At 35.5% G+C, this 16,272-nt stretch overlaps 1 protein-coding gene across 1 annotated transcript in view; it reads right to left on the reverse strand.

Moving 5' to 3' along the window:
* PCDH15 (protocadherin related 15) overlaps positions 1-16,272 on the reverse strand; it is a 1,588,775-nt gene that overhangs the window by 994,031 nt on the left and 578,472 nt on the right. The window contains exon 10 of the mRNA XM_053692906.1: positions 7,431-7,565. Coding sequence (XP_053548881.1) covers positions 7,431-7,565 — 135 coding nt within the window. The remainder of the gene's footprint in view (positions 1-7,430; positions 7,566-16,272) is intronic.

Here is a 16,272-nt window from a genome sequence, read left to right on the forward strand (position 1 = left end):
ACAATAAATATTCTGGAGTACACTGGCATGTTTTTCTTACTTACCAAATAAGTATTATGTAAAACACATTAATTAACTACAATAATATGCTCATGTCTTATGTTTACAATTCATTGTATAGTTTGGTCTGTTGCTTAGCAACATTTACAACTTTAACATGAAACCGATAATTTAAAATAACATTTTACATAAATTATATAAGAAAATGATTGCTATCTCTGTAAACTGTAATCAACAAACAAAAAGTACTTGTGTTTTTTTCGAAGAAATTATTTAAGAAAATAATATGCTGACCTTTCATTTAAACATCTTGGAATAAAACCTTGATGCACTAGCATTCAATTCTGAGGGAGTGCTTTGGTTTTTTTCAAGTACCTAAATATTGTCTTGCATGGGGCATAGAAACCAGGGGCCTATGATCTACAAGTTTATCAAATATATATCTACTTTTCTCTTTTACCTAGTTAGATAAGGGTAGACTGTTTGCCACAGTGTTGATTGGTGGTTATTTTTGGTCTCACACATTTAGGTCTAGATTATGAGTGGCGTACTAATATTTGTGCACAAGCAAAAAGGGGTTTATTGCAGGCTGTTAGCACGTGATGGTAAAATAAACATGATCCCTTGAGCCCAATTGAAGTTAACGTGGGCTGGGTTAGTGCAACCTTAGATTCATATTTCCATGTCAGGCTAGCGCACTTGAGAATATGTGATCAGGGTTTCGTGCGAGTAGGGTGTTAGGGTTTTTTTCCACTTTTTTGCTCCATTGACTTCTATGGGGGAATATTTTATTGCGCAATATTCTAAGTTTTTACGCGCATAGGGGTAGCGTGTGAGCAAAAACAGTTTTCTTTTCAACTCATAATATGAGTACAACCCAACCGGGGCAAAAAGCTTACTTCTAGCGCAGTTGACACTCAAGCAGGAGGTAAATAGTGCTCCACTTGTCATCTGGCCCTTAATCAAGGGATTTTCTTGTTGCTGCAGAGTCTATGGTACATGTTTATTCAATTATATTTTAACCCCTTAAGGACCAGCGACGTACCCTGTATGTCACTGGCCTTTTTTTGGGACTTGATTGTTTTATAGCGCGGTCTTGCCACCAGCGTTGAGACTGCTCTATTCCACAAAGCCTGCTGGAGGGAGTACATTAATAGCGTGTTCTTGCTAGACTTGTGCTATTATGTCCTGAAAAAACCCTTAACGACCAGTGACATACAGGGTACATTGTGGTCATTAAGGGGTTAAGGAGACATGAAACCCTTTTTTTTACAATTCAGATAAAGCATAAAGTTTAAATACTTCTGATATCTAATATGCCAACCAACAAAAGAAGGCACCCGGTCTCCAACAATCCCAGGAAACTTGAAACAGGACCAGTTAATCAGGTAAAAGCAAAAGTCCTTTTATTAGACATCCATAAACATGATAAATCAGGCTGGGTCAAACATGTTTCGTATAAGAATACTGTCACAACTTTATCAATGACCACCTGCAAGCTAATGGCTAAACAGCTAGAGGATATATACCTACATAGCACCTCCCTAAAATCTAACAACCTATCCTAACAGCTGTTTAGCCATTAGCTTGCAGGTAGTCATTGATAAAGTTGTGACAGTATTCTTATACGAAACATGTTTGACCCAGCCTGATTTATCATGTTTATGGATGTCTAATAAAAGGACTTTTGCTTTTTACCTGATTAACTGGTCCTGTTTCAAGTTTCCTGGGATTGTTGAAGACCGGTTGCCTTCTTTTGTTGGTTGGTGTGTTTCTGAGTAGGAGCGTTGGATGGAGCGCTTGTGAGTGGCACCGGAGGATGACGTCATCAGCGGGGGACAAACTGAGCAGTGAGCAGTGAGTTGCGTGCATGTTCTGAAGTACACAGCGTGAAGGCGACTGATTTGACTGTGCTATTACTTAGTTTGGTGTGAGTGGTATCCTGAGCACTGCCTTTCCTTGTTGCTGGTTGTGTTATCTAATATGGTTTATTCTCTTTGTCTACTTTGTAGAAAAGCATACCTAGGTAGGCTCAGTAGCAGCAATGCACTACTGGTTGCTAGCTAGTGAATGGTGTCTGAACATACATGCCTCTTCTCAATTGCTCATCTAATGTTTTGAGCTAGCTTCAACTAGTGCATTGGTGCTTCTGAACCTGCGTGTAGGTTTGCTTTTCTACAAAGTATACAAAGAAAAAGAATGAGCCCTATGTGCTATAAGGGTCTATTAGACTCTCAGTGAGGATTACTTTCCAACCAAACCCAAATAAATAATATTTTGTTGCATCTAATCGTTAAACATTTCTTTTTTTGTGTATATACCAATTAGGTCAGTGGGTAGTCATTCTAGAAACAATGGGCTTCATGTACTAAGCAGCATAAGCTGCTACGGAGCCCTTGCAGGGCAGGTTTGCATATGCGAGCCTGCTTTGCGCAATGTAAGAAGCAGTGGTCATTAGACGGCTGCTTCTTACACTGTACAACACCTCAAATGTAGTGAGGAGAAATAACAGAAAGCTAGCTTGCTCGCTCTTGGTGATTGACAGTCCCTTCTCTCATTCGATTAGTCACGCGAAAGAAGGGGTAGACTTTACACACTTACTTGCGAGTATAATGATACATACGGGCATCGGATCCTGTTCGTCCATTGCCTGTATGTAGCAAAAGGCGAGGAGACAACTTCTAGGCTTGTCCGCTCGCCTTTTAGTACATGGGGCCAATTTATTCAGCTGAGCTCTGTGGTAAAATATAGATTTTTTTCATGAATTGATGTGACCTAAGAAATAGCTGTATTAAGAACAAATTTAATAAAAAAAAATCCTGATGTGTTCACAAAGAAAGTGATTTCAATAAAAACAAAAATATCTTATTGTGATTCTTAACCTGCATCAGTCCACATTGAGTTGGGAGTGGGACATCTGCTTTTTGAGCCAATGAGCAATCAGTCTCTAAAGTTCAATTGCCCACTTCCTGTTAGCATCAAAATCAATAGACATGTACCGGCGAAAAATAAGTTTAGTCTAAAAGAATCGTTTTGGATTTTTCAAATATTCGTTCTGGCCCAATTACCTACAGTATATGCATGCATTCAGTTTGGACGAATTTTGGATTCAGATTCATTACCATTATAAATCAATATATAATATAGACAATAATATAGACAATTAATATTAACTTTACATTATAGGATACGAACAGTTAAAATAACCTATTTTTCCATGTTTAAAAGAACCTATAGCTCCTGAACAACAATACTCCCAGCATTTAGTGCCTGACCAGCTGTACCTAACATCAGTCATTAGTAAAACCATGGCAGCATTGGACAGGGAACAATGGACAAATAAATGGTAAGACATCATTAAAAACAAATGAGCTTATTAGCCAAACAATGTAATCCTTCCTCCTATTCCTGCACCTTTTTTTGGCGCCAAATGAACCGATTCGTTTTTCATCCAATAATGTATTCAGATGTTTGTATGTCACACAATTAGCAAAATTTGTATGAATTTGCATTGGTCCAAAGCCCAAGTGCAAATCTCTAAAAATTTAAATATATGATAGAAATTTTAGTTTAATGTCCATTTAACATTTCTCAAACTCCAACTCTCAAAAAGGTTGTCCCATCTGTACTTTCGCTATCCAATATTTTGGATATTTTCTTATTTCGTATATCTTTTCTTTGTTAAATGGACAGTCTAGTCAAAATTAAACTTTCATGATTCAGATAGGGAATGCAATTTAAAACAGTTTTCCAAATTTGCTTTTATCATCAAATTTGCTTGTACTCTTAACATTCTTTTTTGAAAGCTAAACCTAGGTAGGCTCAAACTGAATTAAAAACCGTTGGAAACTGCCTCTTATTCCAGTGCTTTTTGACAGTTTATGACAGTTAGACAGTGCTAGTTCATGTTTGCCATATTGATAACATTGCACTCACTCCCGTGGAGTTATTTAGGAGTCAGCGCTGATTGGATAAAATTCATGTCTGTCAAAAGCACTGAAATGAGTGGGCAGTCTTCAGAGGTTTAGACACAAGGTAATTACAGAGATAATTAGTGTATTCATATTACAGTGTTGGTTATGCAAAACTGGGGAATGGGTAATAAAGGGATTATCTATCTTTTAAAACAATACAAATTTTCAAGTAGACTGTCCCTTTAAGTGCAGAAACACTTATTTTTCTTTTTAAACCAGTATGTTGTACCTCATTATTCTTTTTCTTTCATTTTTTGTATTTCTCTTTTCCTATAATTCTACTGTCTATATCTACTACAAAACATCTGTAGAATTTGATATTTTCTCACTCGAGGATCAATTATTATCTTAAATTTCTTATTTGAAGTATCTCAATTTCTACCCTAACTACTAAAATGTCCTTTTACATGACCTTCCTGAGATCTGGCTGTTCCTAGAACAATGCATAGAAAATGCTGCTTTGAGATGCATGTATCTCACCCACTGTTATTCATGTGCCCGTCCTTATAAAAATACACTAACTTTCCACCTAGACTTCAGAAGACCTTTAAATAAAGGAGAAAATTGGATGCTCATTACAAATAGTTCAGAAATCAAATTCTGTCTTAAGACAGTCAGTTTAAATGCAACAGTTTTGATCATATTTTTTATTATCATGGACACACATATATTTTTACTTAAGCATGTGCTCAAAATAAATAATAAAAAAAATGCAGAACTAATTAATAAGATAAAATATATTTTATTGTTGCAATATGTATTTTAAAAAAAATGATATTATTTGTATAAATATTGAAAAAAAAACCATGTGTAAATACCACCATCTTGAAACCTAGGCTACCTTCTCTGCTGGGAACAATCAGATACATTTATAAATGGGTCACTAGAGTGTGCAACCAGCGACTGTTTGTATAAAGCAATGCATTTCCCCTTGTAGCAGAAATTGTAAAGCCCACAACTTTCAGAATTAATTTACAGGAAAAGGGGGAAAAATAAATAGTAGCAGTATATAGCCGTGCATTCACTTGTAAACTGGAAAAACTTTAAAAAAAAAAGCTTGAAAAGCTATTTAAAGGGTCATAAAACCCAAAATCTCTCTTTCATGGTTCTAATTTACAGGTGGCCCTCGGTTTAAGCCGGTTCAATTTGCACCGTTTCAGAATAACAACCTTTTTTTTCAGTCATGTGACTGCTATTGAAAAGCATTGAAAAGCAGTGCACTAATTAAAATAGCCAGTAGGTGGAGCTGTCCGCTTGTGTTGCAGCAAAGTTATGCAAGCTCAGCAGACAGAAATTAATCTGTGTACACAGAACAGATCTTAACTATCGAGCAGCTTTCAAAGCAACAAGATCTAGCAGCCACTTCCCTATTATCTTCCTGTCCAGCTGCTTGAGGTGAGGGTGCCTAACTGCTTAATCAGTCCAGAGTGAAATGCATAGAATAGGTGCAGACCCAAATTATTTAACATGTTAACAATGCAGAGAACTGTTTGCAGAAAAATGAAAGTAAAAAAACGTTTTTGTTCATTAAACTTAGTTTAATGATACAGTCTGTGTGATTACTTAATTAGGTTTATAATGCTGTTTAGCATTTAAAGTCTTCATTTCAAAGCTTTAAAAATAATGTATTAGGTGTTACTTATGACAATTTTGAGAGGGGCCTGGAACCTTACTCCCTCACTTCCCATTGACTTACATTATAAACTGGGTTTCAATTTACAACGGTTTCGATTTACAACCATTCCTTCTGGAACCTAACCCCGGCGTAAACGGAGAGTTACCTGTATTATCAAGTTTGCTTCATTCACTTGGTATCCTTTGTTGAAGGAGCAGCAATGTACTACTGGGAGCTGCCTGAACACATCAGATGAGCCAATGACAATAGGTATATATGTACAATTAGCAATCAGCAGCTAGCTCCCAGTAGTGCTACTCCTGAGCCTACCTAGGTATGTTTTCAACAAAGAATATCAAGAGAATGCAGCACATTAGATAATCGAAGTAAACTAGAAAATTGTTTAAAACTGTATGTTGGAATCATGAAAGAAAAATATTGGGTTTCATGCCCCTTTAAATTAAAACACAAACAGCAATCCAAGCTGTTTACATTGTGTATCACTTTGCTCTATTGTTTAATTATTAGCCTATCAAGAAAATGGTTAACTTAGGGCATGAAACGTCAGTTTAAAAATTATAATACATATTAAAATTATTTGTTTGTGTCAAGTATACCTTTTATAATCTGTGTATTTATAAAGAGAACAAAAAATAACATCCAAAAAAGAGTACCATGAATAAAGAACACACAATGTTTTAAAGGAACAGTAAAGCTAATATCAAACTTGTGTGATTCTTATAGAGCATGCCATTTTAAACAATTTTCTAATTTATTTTTATTATCAAATTTGTTTTGTTCCTTTGGTATCCTTTGTTAAAGAGTTATAGGACGTCAGAAGCATGTACATATTTTTAGCACACTATGGGCTATAACAAGTGGTGTACTAACTTTTGAGTATGAGCGATATTGGCTTTTTGTGCGCAATCGGAATAGCACTCGTATTACAAGTTGAAAGTATTTACCTATACCTGTAAATCTATTCCTTTAGATATATGGGTATTGGTATCTAGTTTACATTAACAGTATCATATATAGAGAAATATATATTTAATAATAAAAATTAAAAAAAAATCTATGTGAAGAACATAGGAATGTAAAATATGTATAACACAATTTGTGTTTTGCAATTTAGATCTAACACAGTGTTGGGTTTGCGCACATTAAGAATTAGTAATCTTAAAGTGCATTCTTGAAATATTAAAAATAAAATATTAACAAATAATACTAAAAATTACATTATATTATACACACTGTAAAAATAATCCATAGAGTGTATCTATATCTTTTACAGTTTTTTGTTTTTTAACCATATGTATGTAGCGCACAAAATAATCTAGCAAAAGGCATACACACACTTCTAAAGTGGCAAACAAAATTTGATTATAGAAACAAGTTGGAAAAGTGTTTAAAATTGCATTCTCTGGGGCCGAATTATTAAGCTTCGAATGGAGCTTGATGCCCCTTTTTCCGCGCGAAGACCGCTGCTTCATGACTTGTCCACCTGCTCTGAGATCGGGTTGATTGACACCCCCTGCTAGCGGCCACAAATCTGCACGGGGCGGCATTGTACCTTCAGTTCACAAGAACTGCTGGTGCAATGATAAATGCCGACGGCGTATACTGTCGGCATTTATCGATGTGCAGAGGACATGATACGCTACATCGTATCATGTCCGCTTGCGCTATGATAAATCTACCCCTCTATCTGAAACATGACCATTTTATTTTGACTTGACTTTCCCTTTAATAAGCAGGATTTCATCTGCAATTCGGCACATTTATATTTGCATAGAGATTTATATAATATATAAGGGGGAATGAGTTATGATAATACTTACTGAGAAGGTATAAATCTGTTGCTTCTCTCTGTCAACAGGCTGTAGTAAAGTCAGGTAACGAGTTATTCCAGATTGTGTCACCGTAAAAATGGAACTGTAATCATTCAAATACAGAAAGAGCTGTGGATCCTTCGTCTTTAAAAACAAACAAACACATTATAAGTTATTGCAGCAATATGCTGGCAACATTTCAATGTAATTGCTTTACTTTATATAGATCACTCAACAGCAATCCATAAAACTTTGAAAACTATTTTACAAAGTAATTAAGGTAACAGTTCTACTAGACTGAAAATGTGAACATGACACTTGTTAATTCAGACTCTAACAATCACAATATTAACAATGATCATAATATTATTTTAATCATCACATTTGATACATTTTTTCCTACAAACTCTTTTAAATGGTAAACATAAAATATTCAATATAAACATCTTGAGAAGTATTTTATGTTTATCCAGGTTAGCATTGGGTATTTGTTAATGTTTTTACTTTGATATTAGAATGACAGAATAAAATGTCCCCTTGACATTTGGTCATCCATTCCAGTATTTCTATAGAACACTTGGTTTTCTAACCTGTGTTTTCTAACCTTGGTTTTCAAGCCACATTTTGAGGCTATCTGAACTAGAGCGCAGGTGAAATAATCAGCTGATTAGTAAACATGGTTAACTGCTCTAATCTAAGGTAATCCTGAAAACCTGGCCTGTTGGGGAGGCCTGAGGACAGGTTTGAAAATCAGTGCTATAGAACATGTTGAGATCTGAGCATATCCTAAAAGAGCTAATTGAGTAAAATAGTTTGTATACATTTTTTTTTTTTTTTAAATTGCTGGCAAGTATTTTTTTTTCCTCAAAAATAAGCAAAATTAGTTACATAGCCACGCTGTCTGGAGTAGTCTGATCCACCCCCCTATCAGTGTTTAGCTACAGAAACACAGGCATTGTATTTCACAGCAGATTATTTGCTTCTAGGCATGCTCCAGCAGATGAGTGAGCATGCTTGCATTCTACCAAAGCAAAGATAGATATAGATGCATGTGTATGTGTATGTGTGTGTGTGTGGGGGGGGGGGGGGAGTTAGAGTTGTACAATGCAGAAACTTAAAAGAAAGGGTTAATGGCAAGACTGCAGTATACATTTTCAGGTAAAGTAATTAAAGTGCATATTATATTTTGTCTCTATCCCAACTTGTTTTATGTCCCTTTAATGGGACTTTCTGATACAAAATGTTGCACTTGTTTTTGGTAACAATTTCTATACTTCAGCAAGTATTGTAAGTGTGTTTGTGATCATAATCCCAAAATGTATCTGCTGTTAATGCTCCTAAATCTTAAAATCACTACCTACCAAAAACAACATACAATCATTATTTGTGTTGTTAATCTCGCTATTATGTAATCAAAAAATGAAATGCACACAATTTATGACAAACAAAATGTCGATTTCATGGGTTTAGCAATTACATTGCAGGTTAAAGGTCTTTCATACTGATTGGTCCTTTTTAGTTTAGGGCTATTTTTCACTGAACCAATAATGAAAAAAGTGCTTCTTATAAACATAAACAATGAAAATGGCTGACTGTGAAAGTGCCGTCATCGAATGTTTGGGAATGAATATTCTGAAAAATTAGTTTTCCTGAATTTTTGTCTCTTGCACTACACAGTTTTCATTTCATTTTAAACTAAACAGGTACTGAATATTCGTAAAACGTTTACATCCATTTAAAAGAAAAAAAAAAAGTTCACCTGTAGCGTGATACTTACCTCTTGCGTTCTAGAGCTGCGCTAATCCCAACCCTTCTTCACAGAGTTCTGGGCCACACTAATAGGAGGCTTAGAGCGGCTGATCCTAGGGCCTGTGCTAAAGGACCTTCTCCTTTAACATAGGGTCTGGGATCCGCAATGCTAAGCTTCTTCTTAGCGCGGTTTAGGGCTCAGTGAAGAAGGGTTGGGATAAGCACAGCTCTCCAGCACGCTTGCGGTAAGTATTTAACCCCTAAAGGTAATTTAAAGGAAACTAATCAATACTGAAGAACTTAATCAGTAGTTCTTCAGTTTCTTTAAATTTAGTTGGTGCCATAGTTTGCATATTGGTTTCTAAAAACCTAAAAAAATATTTGTGTTTACATCACCAATTGACATTTGTAATGAAACAAATGCAAAAGTCTACTGATAATTATCACACAACAGATAGTGATCAACCCCAATGACCCAAAGGGGTTAAACACAAAGGTAATGTCACAATCATCAATCAAATGCAGAACATTAATGGTGAACTAATCAAGAGCATAAGTCATACACAGGAGAAGGGATCCGTTACACTGATTTACCTGTAGCATGCTGGAAAGCCGCACTAATAGTGCAGCCCTGGAGTCTATGAAGAAGAAGAGGTTTAGCAAGGTTCCCCAGTGGGCTACAGGTAAGTAATACACCTAATTTAAAGAATAATGAATACATATTTATAAATTATAGTCATTATCCTTAAAGGGACAGGGAACCTAAACATTTTCTTTCATGATTTGGATATAACATACAATTATAAACAACTTTCCAATTTACTTCTATTATCAAATTTGCTTAATTCTCTTATTATTCTTTGCTGAAGGAACAGCATTTTATATCTAGTTAGCCAATCACAAGAGACAAATGTGTTCAGGCACCAATCAGCTGCTAACTCCCACTAGTGTAGGATATGTGTGTATTCTTTTTCAACAAGGGATACCAAGAGAGCAAAGCACATTGGAAAATAGAAGTGAATTTAAAAGTGCCTTAAAATTACATGATCTATTTAAATCATGCAAGTTTCATTTCGACTAGACATGTGCGATTCGGTTCGGATCGATTCGGAAATTCGGCCGAATTCGTAAAATTTGGGATTCGGATCGATTCAAATTAAATTAGTGCCAAATCTACAAATAAATCCGAATTAGTTCGGATTTATTCGGTAGATTCAGATGGCCATGGATTACACTAGTATTGTACAGTATATTAGGTTATATCACTCTGCTATGGGTTACACCTAATATACAGTACATAATACTAGTGTAATACACAGCATATCCCACCTAACACTTACCGAAATTCCGAATTTCCGAACCAAAATGAACCGAATCGACACCGAACCGAATTTATTCGAATCCGAATAAATCCGAACCGAATTGATTAGAATTTTTCCGAATTCGAATCAATCCGAACCGAAATTAAAAAAAAATCCGAATCGATCCGAACCGAACCAAATTTTTTCGCCATGCACATATCAAATTTCGACTTTCCGATCCCTTTAAAATCAGTTAGTGCATTCATTTGGATATTCATTTTGTTAAAAAGAAACTAATATCTGCATTTTGTTATGAATTGAAATTCATAACGAAATTAATGCACAGCCTTAATATATATGCAGACATCAATATGCTCCTGAGTTTACCTAGTTATGCTTTTCAAAGGATACCAAAAAAACAAACACCTAGATTAAAAGTTGTGCGTTCGTGTTTTAACACTGAAAAAAAATTGTAATTTCAGCGTTAAAACATCACTGCAGTCATTACTTTTTTCATTAGACTTCCATAGCGCAACCATTACGAATTTTGCGGTGAGTCTAAAAAGCTTGCGTTACACCCTCTACCAACAAGATTAGTTTTGCCATCTGAGAGCAATAGTTATGAGTTTTACGCAACAAAACTGTACATAAAACTCATAACTAAACTGTTACAAAGTAAACTAACACCCATAAACTACCTATTAACCCCTAAACCGAGGCCCTCCTGATCACAAATACTATATTAAACTTATTCACCCCTAATCTGCCGCTCCCGACATCGCTGCCACTAATAAAATTTATTAACCCCTATTCTGCCGCTCCCCAACATCGTTGCTACTATAATAAAGTTATTAATGCCTAAACTGCCGCCCTCCTGCATCGCAAACACTATTTAAATATTATTTACCCCTAATCTGCCATCTGCCCACATCGCTCCCACTATACTAAAGTTATTAACCCCTATTCCGCCTCTCCCCGACACCGCCGCCAATATAATAAACCTATTAACCCTTAAACTGCAAGCCCCCCCACAACAAAATATACTAAATTAAACTATTAACCCCTAAACCGAAATCCCCCTACATCGCAATAAACTAATTTAAACTAGTAATCCCTAAACCTAACGCCCCCCTAACTTTATATTAAAATTACAATTTCCCTACCTTAAATTAAATTAAAACTTACCTGTCAAATTAAAAAACTAAGTTTAAACTAAAAAAATGAAACTAATATAATTATTAAACTAAAATTAAACCTACTACCAATTAAAGAAAACTAAAATAAACATTAAAAAAATACTAACACTACTATAAAAATTACAAAATATCTAATTACAAAAAATAAAAAAGACTAAATTACGAAAAATAACAAACAAAATTATCAAAAATAAAAAAGAATTATACCTAATCTAATAGACCTATAAAAATAAAAAAGCCCACCAAAAAAAAAAAAAAAACCTAGCCTACAATAAACTAAAAATAGCCCTTAAAAGGGCCTTTTGTAGGGCATTGCCCTAAGTTAAACAGCTCTTTTACCTGAAAAAAAAAATACAAAGACCCACTAACATTACAAACTCCCCACCCCCCAAACCCACAAAATAAAAAAACTATCTAAAAAACCTAAGCTACCCATTGCCCTGAAAAGGGCATTTGTATGGGCATTGCCCTTAAAAGGGCATTTAGCTTCTTTGCATTGCCCTTAAAAGGGCATTTAGCTCTTTTACGAAAAGCCCAAACCCTAAACTAAAAATAAAAAACACCCAAAAAAGTTAAAAAATCCTAACACTAACCCCCAAAGATCCACTCACAGTTGCTGAAGTGCCACTTGAAGAATCTTCATCCCGGCGGCTCCATCTTCATCCCAGCGGCTCCATCTTCATCCAGGCGGCATCTTCTATCTTCATCCCGGCGGTGCCGAGCAGGTCCATCCTGAAGACATCCGGCACGGAGCTTCCTCTGACCATATGAAGAGGATGCTCTGCGCCGGATGTCTTCAGAATCGACCCGCTCCACGCCACCGGGATAAAGATAGAAGACGCCGCCGGGATGTAGAAGATGCCGCCTGGATGAAGATGGAGCCGCCTGGATGAAGATGGAGCCGCTAGGATGAAGGTCCTTCAAGCCGGACTTCAGCAGTTGTGAGTGGATCTTTGGGGGTTAGTGTTAGGACTTTTTAAACTTTTTTGGGTGGTTTTTTTTTTAGTTTAAGGTTTGGGCTTTTCGTAAAAGAGCTAAATGCCCTTTTAAGGGCAATGAAAAAGAGCTAAATGCCCTTTAAAGGGCAATGCCCATACAAATGCCCTTTTCAGGGCAATGGGTAGCTTATGTTTTTTAGATAGTTTTTTTTATTTTGTGGGTTTGGGTGGGAGGTGGGGGTTTGTAATGTTAGTGGGTCTTATGTTTTTTTCAGGTTATTGGTAGTTTATTCTAGATTAGGTTTTTTAATTTTATTTTTTTTTTTTTTTTTAAATGGGTATTAGTATTAAAATAGGAATAATTTTTATTATTTTTGATAATTTGTTATTTTGTGTAATGTTTTTTTTTGTTTTGGGGTCGGTTTTTATTTTTATATTAGGGCTTGGGCATTTCATAAAAGAGCTGAATGCCCTTTTAAGGGCAGGAAAAAGAGTGAAATGCCCTTTTAAGGGCAATGCCCATACAAATACCCTTTTCAGGGCAATGGGTAGATTAGGTTTTACTTTATTTTTATTTTGTGGATTTGGGGGGTGGGGGGTTGTATACTGTTAGGGGATGTTTGTTTTGTTTTGTAGCAAAAGAGCTGTTAACTTTAGGGCAATGCCCTACAAAAGGCCCTTTTAAGGGCCTGTAGTTTATTCTAAATTATAGGCTTTTTTATTTTGTGGTGTTTTTTGTTTTTGTTTTTAAAAAGGGTATTAGAATAGGAATACATTTTATTGTTTTAGATAAATTTGTTTGTTATTTTTTGTAATGGTAGTTTTTTTTATATTTTGAAATGTTAGTGTTTTTTATTTTTTGTAATGGTAGTTTTTTTTATATTTTGAAATGTTAGTGTTTTTTATTTTTTGTAATGGTAGTTTTTTTTTTGTTGTAATGTTAGGTTTTAGTGTAAGGCAGCTTAGGTTTTATTTCACAGGTAAATTTGTATTTATTTTAACTAGGTAGTTAGTAAATAGTTAATAACTATTTAATAACTAGTCTACCTAGTTAAAATAAATAGAAACTTATCTGTGAAATAAAATGAAAACCTAAGATAGCTACAATATAACTATTAGTTATATTGTAGCTAGCTTAGGTTTTATTTCACAGGTAAGTTTGTATTTAGTTTTAAATAGGTATTATTTAGTTAATAATAGTAATTTGAATTTAGCTCTATTTTAATTATGTTAAAGTTAGGGGGTGTTCGGGTTAGGGTTAGATTTAGGGGTTAATATAGTTTAATTGTGGTTGTTGCGATGTGGGGGGCTGGCGGCTTAGGGGTTAATAGGTTTATTTAGTGGTAGTGATGTGGGAGGCCAAAGGTTTAGGGGTTAATAACTTTATTTAGTGGCAGCAATTTTGGGTAACGGCTGAATAGGGGTTAATAGATTTATTATAGTGTGGGCAATGTTGCTGACCGAAGCCAGTATCCCAATAAACTAGTGGATATACTACATAGACTCAGCGTGTTTCTTTTTCCTCATCTCATATGTTAATAACTTTAGTATAGTGGCAGCGATTTTGGGAGTGGCAGATCAGGGGTTAATAGCTTTATTTAGGTGGGTGGCGATATCGGGAGCAGCAGATTAGGGGTTAATAACATTATGTAGGTGTCGGCAATGTTGGGGGCAGCAGATTAGGGGTGTTTAGATTTGGGGTTTATGTTAGGGTGTTCGGTTTAAACGTTATTTTTTTCCCCCATAGATATCAATGGTGCTGCGTTACAGAGTTTTTCTTTCCGCGATCGCAGGTGTTAGGCTTTTTCTAACCCTTGTCCCATTGATGTCTATGGGGGGAAGCGTGCACAAGCTTGTCAAAACAGTGCTTGTATTGTGTGCGGTACGGAGCTCAACGCAACAATATTGCACGCACAAGCCGGCTGTTTGAAAACTTGTAATGGCTGCACTATAGAGGGTTAAATAACGCAACTTTTGTGGCGTTCGTTAATTTCCCTATAGCGGGCATAACTCATAATCTAGGTGATAGCAAATTAGAACATAAAAGTAGATAGGAAATGCGTTTAAACGGAATGCTCTGTCTGAATCTTAAAAGTTTAATTTTAACTTTATCGCCCCTTTAAATGAATATTAAAATGGTGATAATAAAAATAAGACACAATACAATATTTATGCCTTGATACAGTCTGTCATTTTAAAACGAAGAGTTCCTGTTTTCTAGTTACATTTTGTTTATAGGTTTTTATTTAACAAAACAGATTTGCCGCTTAAGTAACTGCCCACGCAGAAAGCATAAATACCAGTGTTGCTTTACAGAAAATGTAATATCTGGGATTGAAAATGTGAAAAATACATCTATCTGTAAAACAGTAAGAGCGAACTTTTTCACCTAGAAAAATGTGTCAAACTGAAAAATTGTAAGCATTGTTATTTGAGTATGTTTTTAAACAATGTAAAATTACTAAAAAACACTTCTATGAAAAGGTATATGAGTGGTGTATTTTATGTTTCCTGTCATAAAATAAAGATATAGGAATATTTTAATCATAGTGAAGTTTAATTACTTTTTTTAAGACAATTAAAATAATCCATTCATGTATTCAAATTATTACAAATTCTGACCAATGTTGTTAGAAAATATCTTTGCTTGAAGTAACTGGTAATAATATTTCTTCTAATGCAGTCTTGTTACTGAATTAATTAAAGCAAAACAAAATGAATATGGGATGACATAAAGATTTGCCTGTTACAATAATCTGAAACATTGTTGAATTAAGTTGCCAGCCTTTTACAATTTTTTTCCAGTGAAACAAGTGTGTAAAACGTATTGGAGTTTATTTTGATATATTGCAAATTAGTCATATTGTTTGTAAGATTAAATGGGTCCAGTTTGGAAATCTTGTTCAGTTTAAATAATTCTGATCTCTGCTCAGTATCTCGGAAATATTAACATTCCATTCCATATAGGCTGTACAATTCCAACACACTATTGCAAGACACTGGTGTTATAAAACAAAAGTCTGCTTTAGATTTAAACACTATGGCCTCTATTTATCAAGCTGTCAACTGCAAATACGCTGGAATTCCGCGACGTGTTTGTAGCGAGCCTGATTCACCGTAGTTATCAAAGGCTAGAGACCGGCAAAAGTAGAATTTAGTGACGTAACATACGATCCACTCGACTCAGTCCGACACAGATTGATGGTTACGTCACTCCAGATGTTCCGAACGCAAGTTCGGCACAATCTGACTACTTTTGGAAGTTATCAAGGTCCTACCAGGTACGCTCGCCACTATTCCGGCCCAGCATACCTGGTTTTCAATCTGCCGCCCTGGAGGCGGCGGATGCCTTAGGATTCAATGGGAGTCTGACAGCAGCGAAAGCTCATGTTCGCTGCTGCCCGATAGCCCATTGATTCCTATGGGAACATTTACACCTAACACCCTAACATGTACCCGAGTCTAAACACCCCTAATATGCCCCCGTACACCGCCGCCACCTACATTCTAATTATTAACCCCTACCGCCGCTCCCGGACCCTGCCGCCACCTACATTATATTTATTAACCCCTAATCTACCCCCCCTACACCGCCGCCACCTACATTATATTTATTAACCCCTAATCTTCCCCTCCACACCGCCGCCACCTCCATTATATTTATTAA

This window comes from Bombina bombina, chromosome 9 (genome assembly GCF_027579735.1).
Source record: "Bombina bombina isolate aBomBom1 chromosome 9, aBomBom1.pri, whole genome shotgun sequence".
Lineage (NCBI taxonomy): Eukaryota > Metazoa > Chordata > Amphibia > Anura > Bombinatoridae > Bombina > Bombina bombina.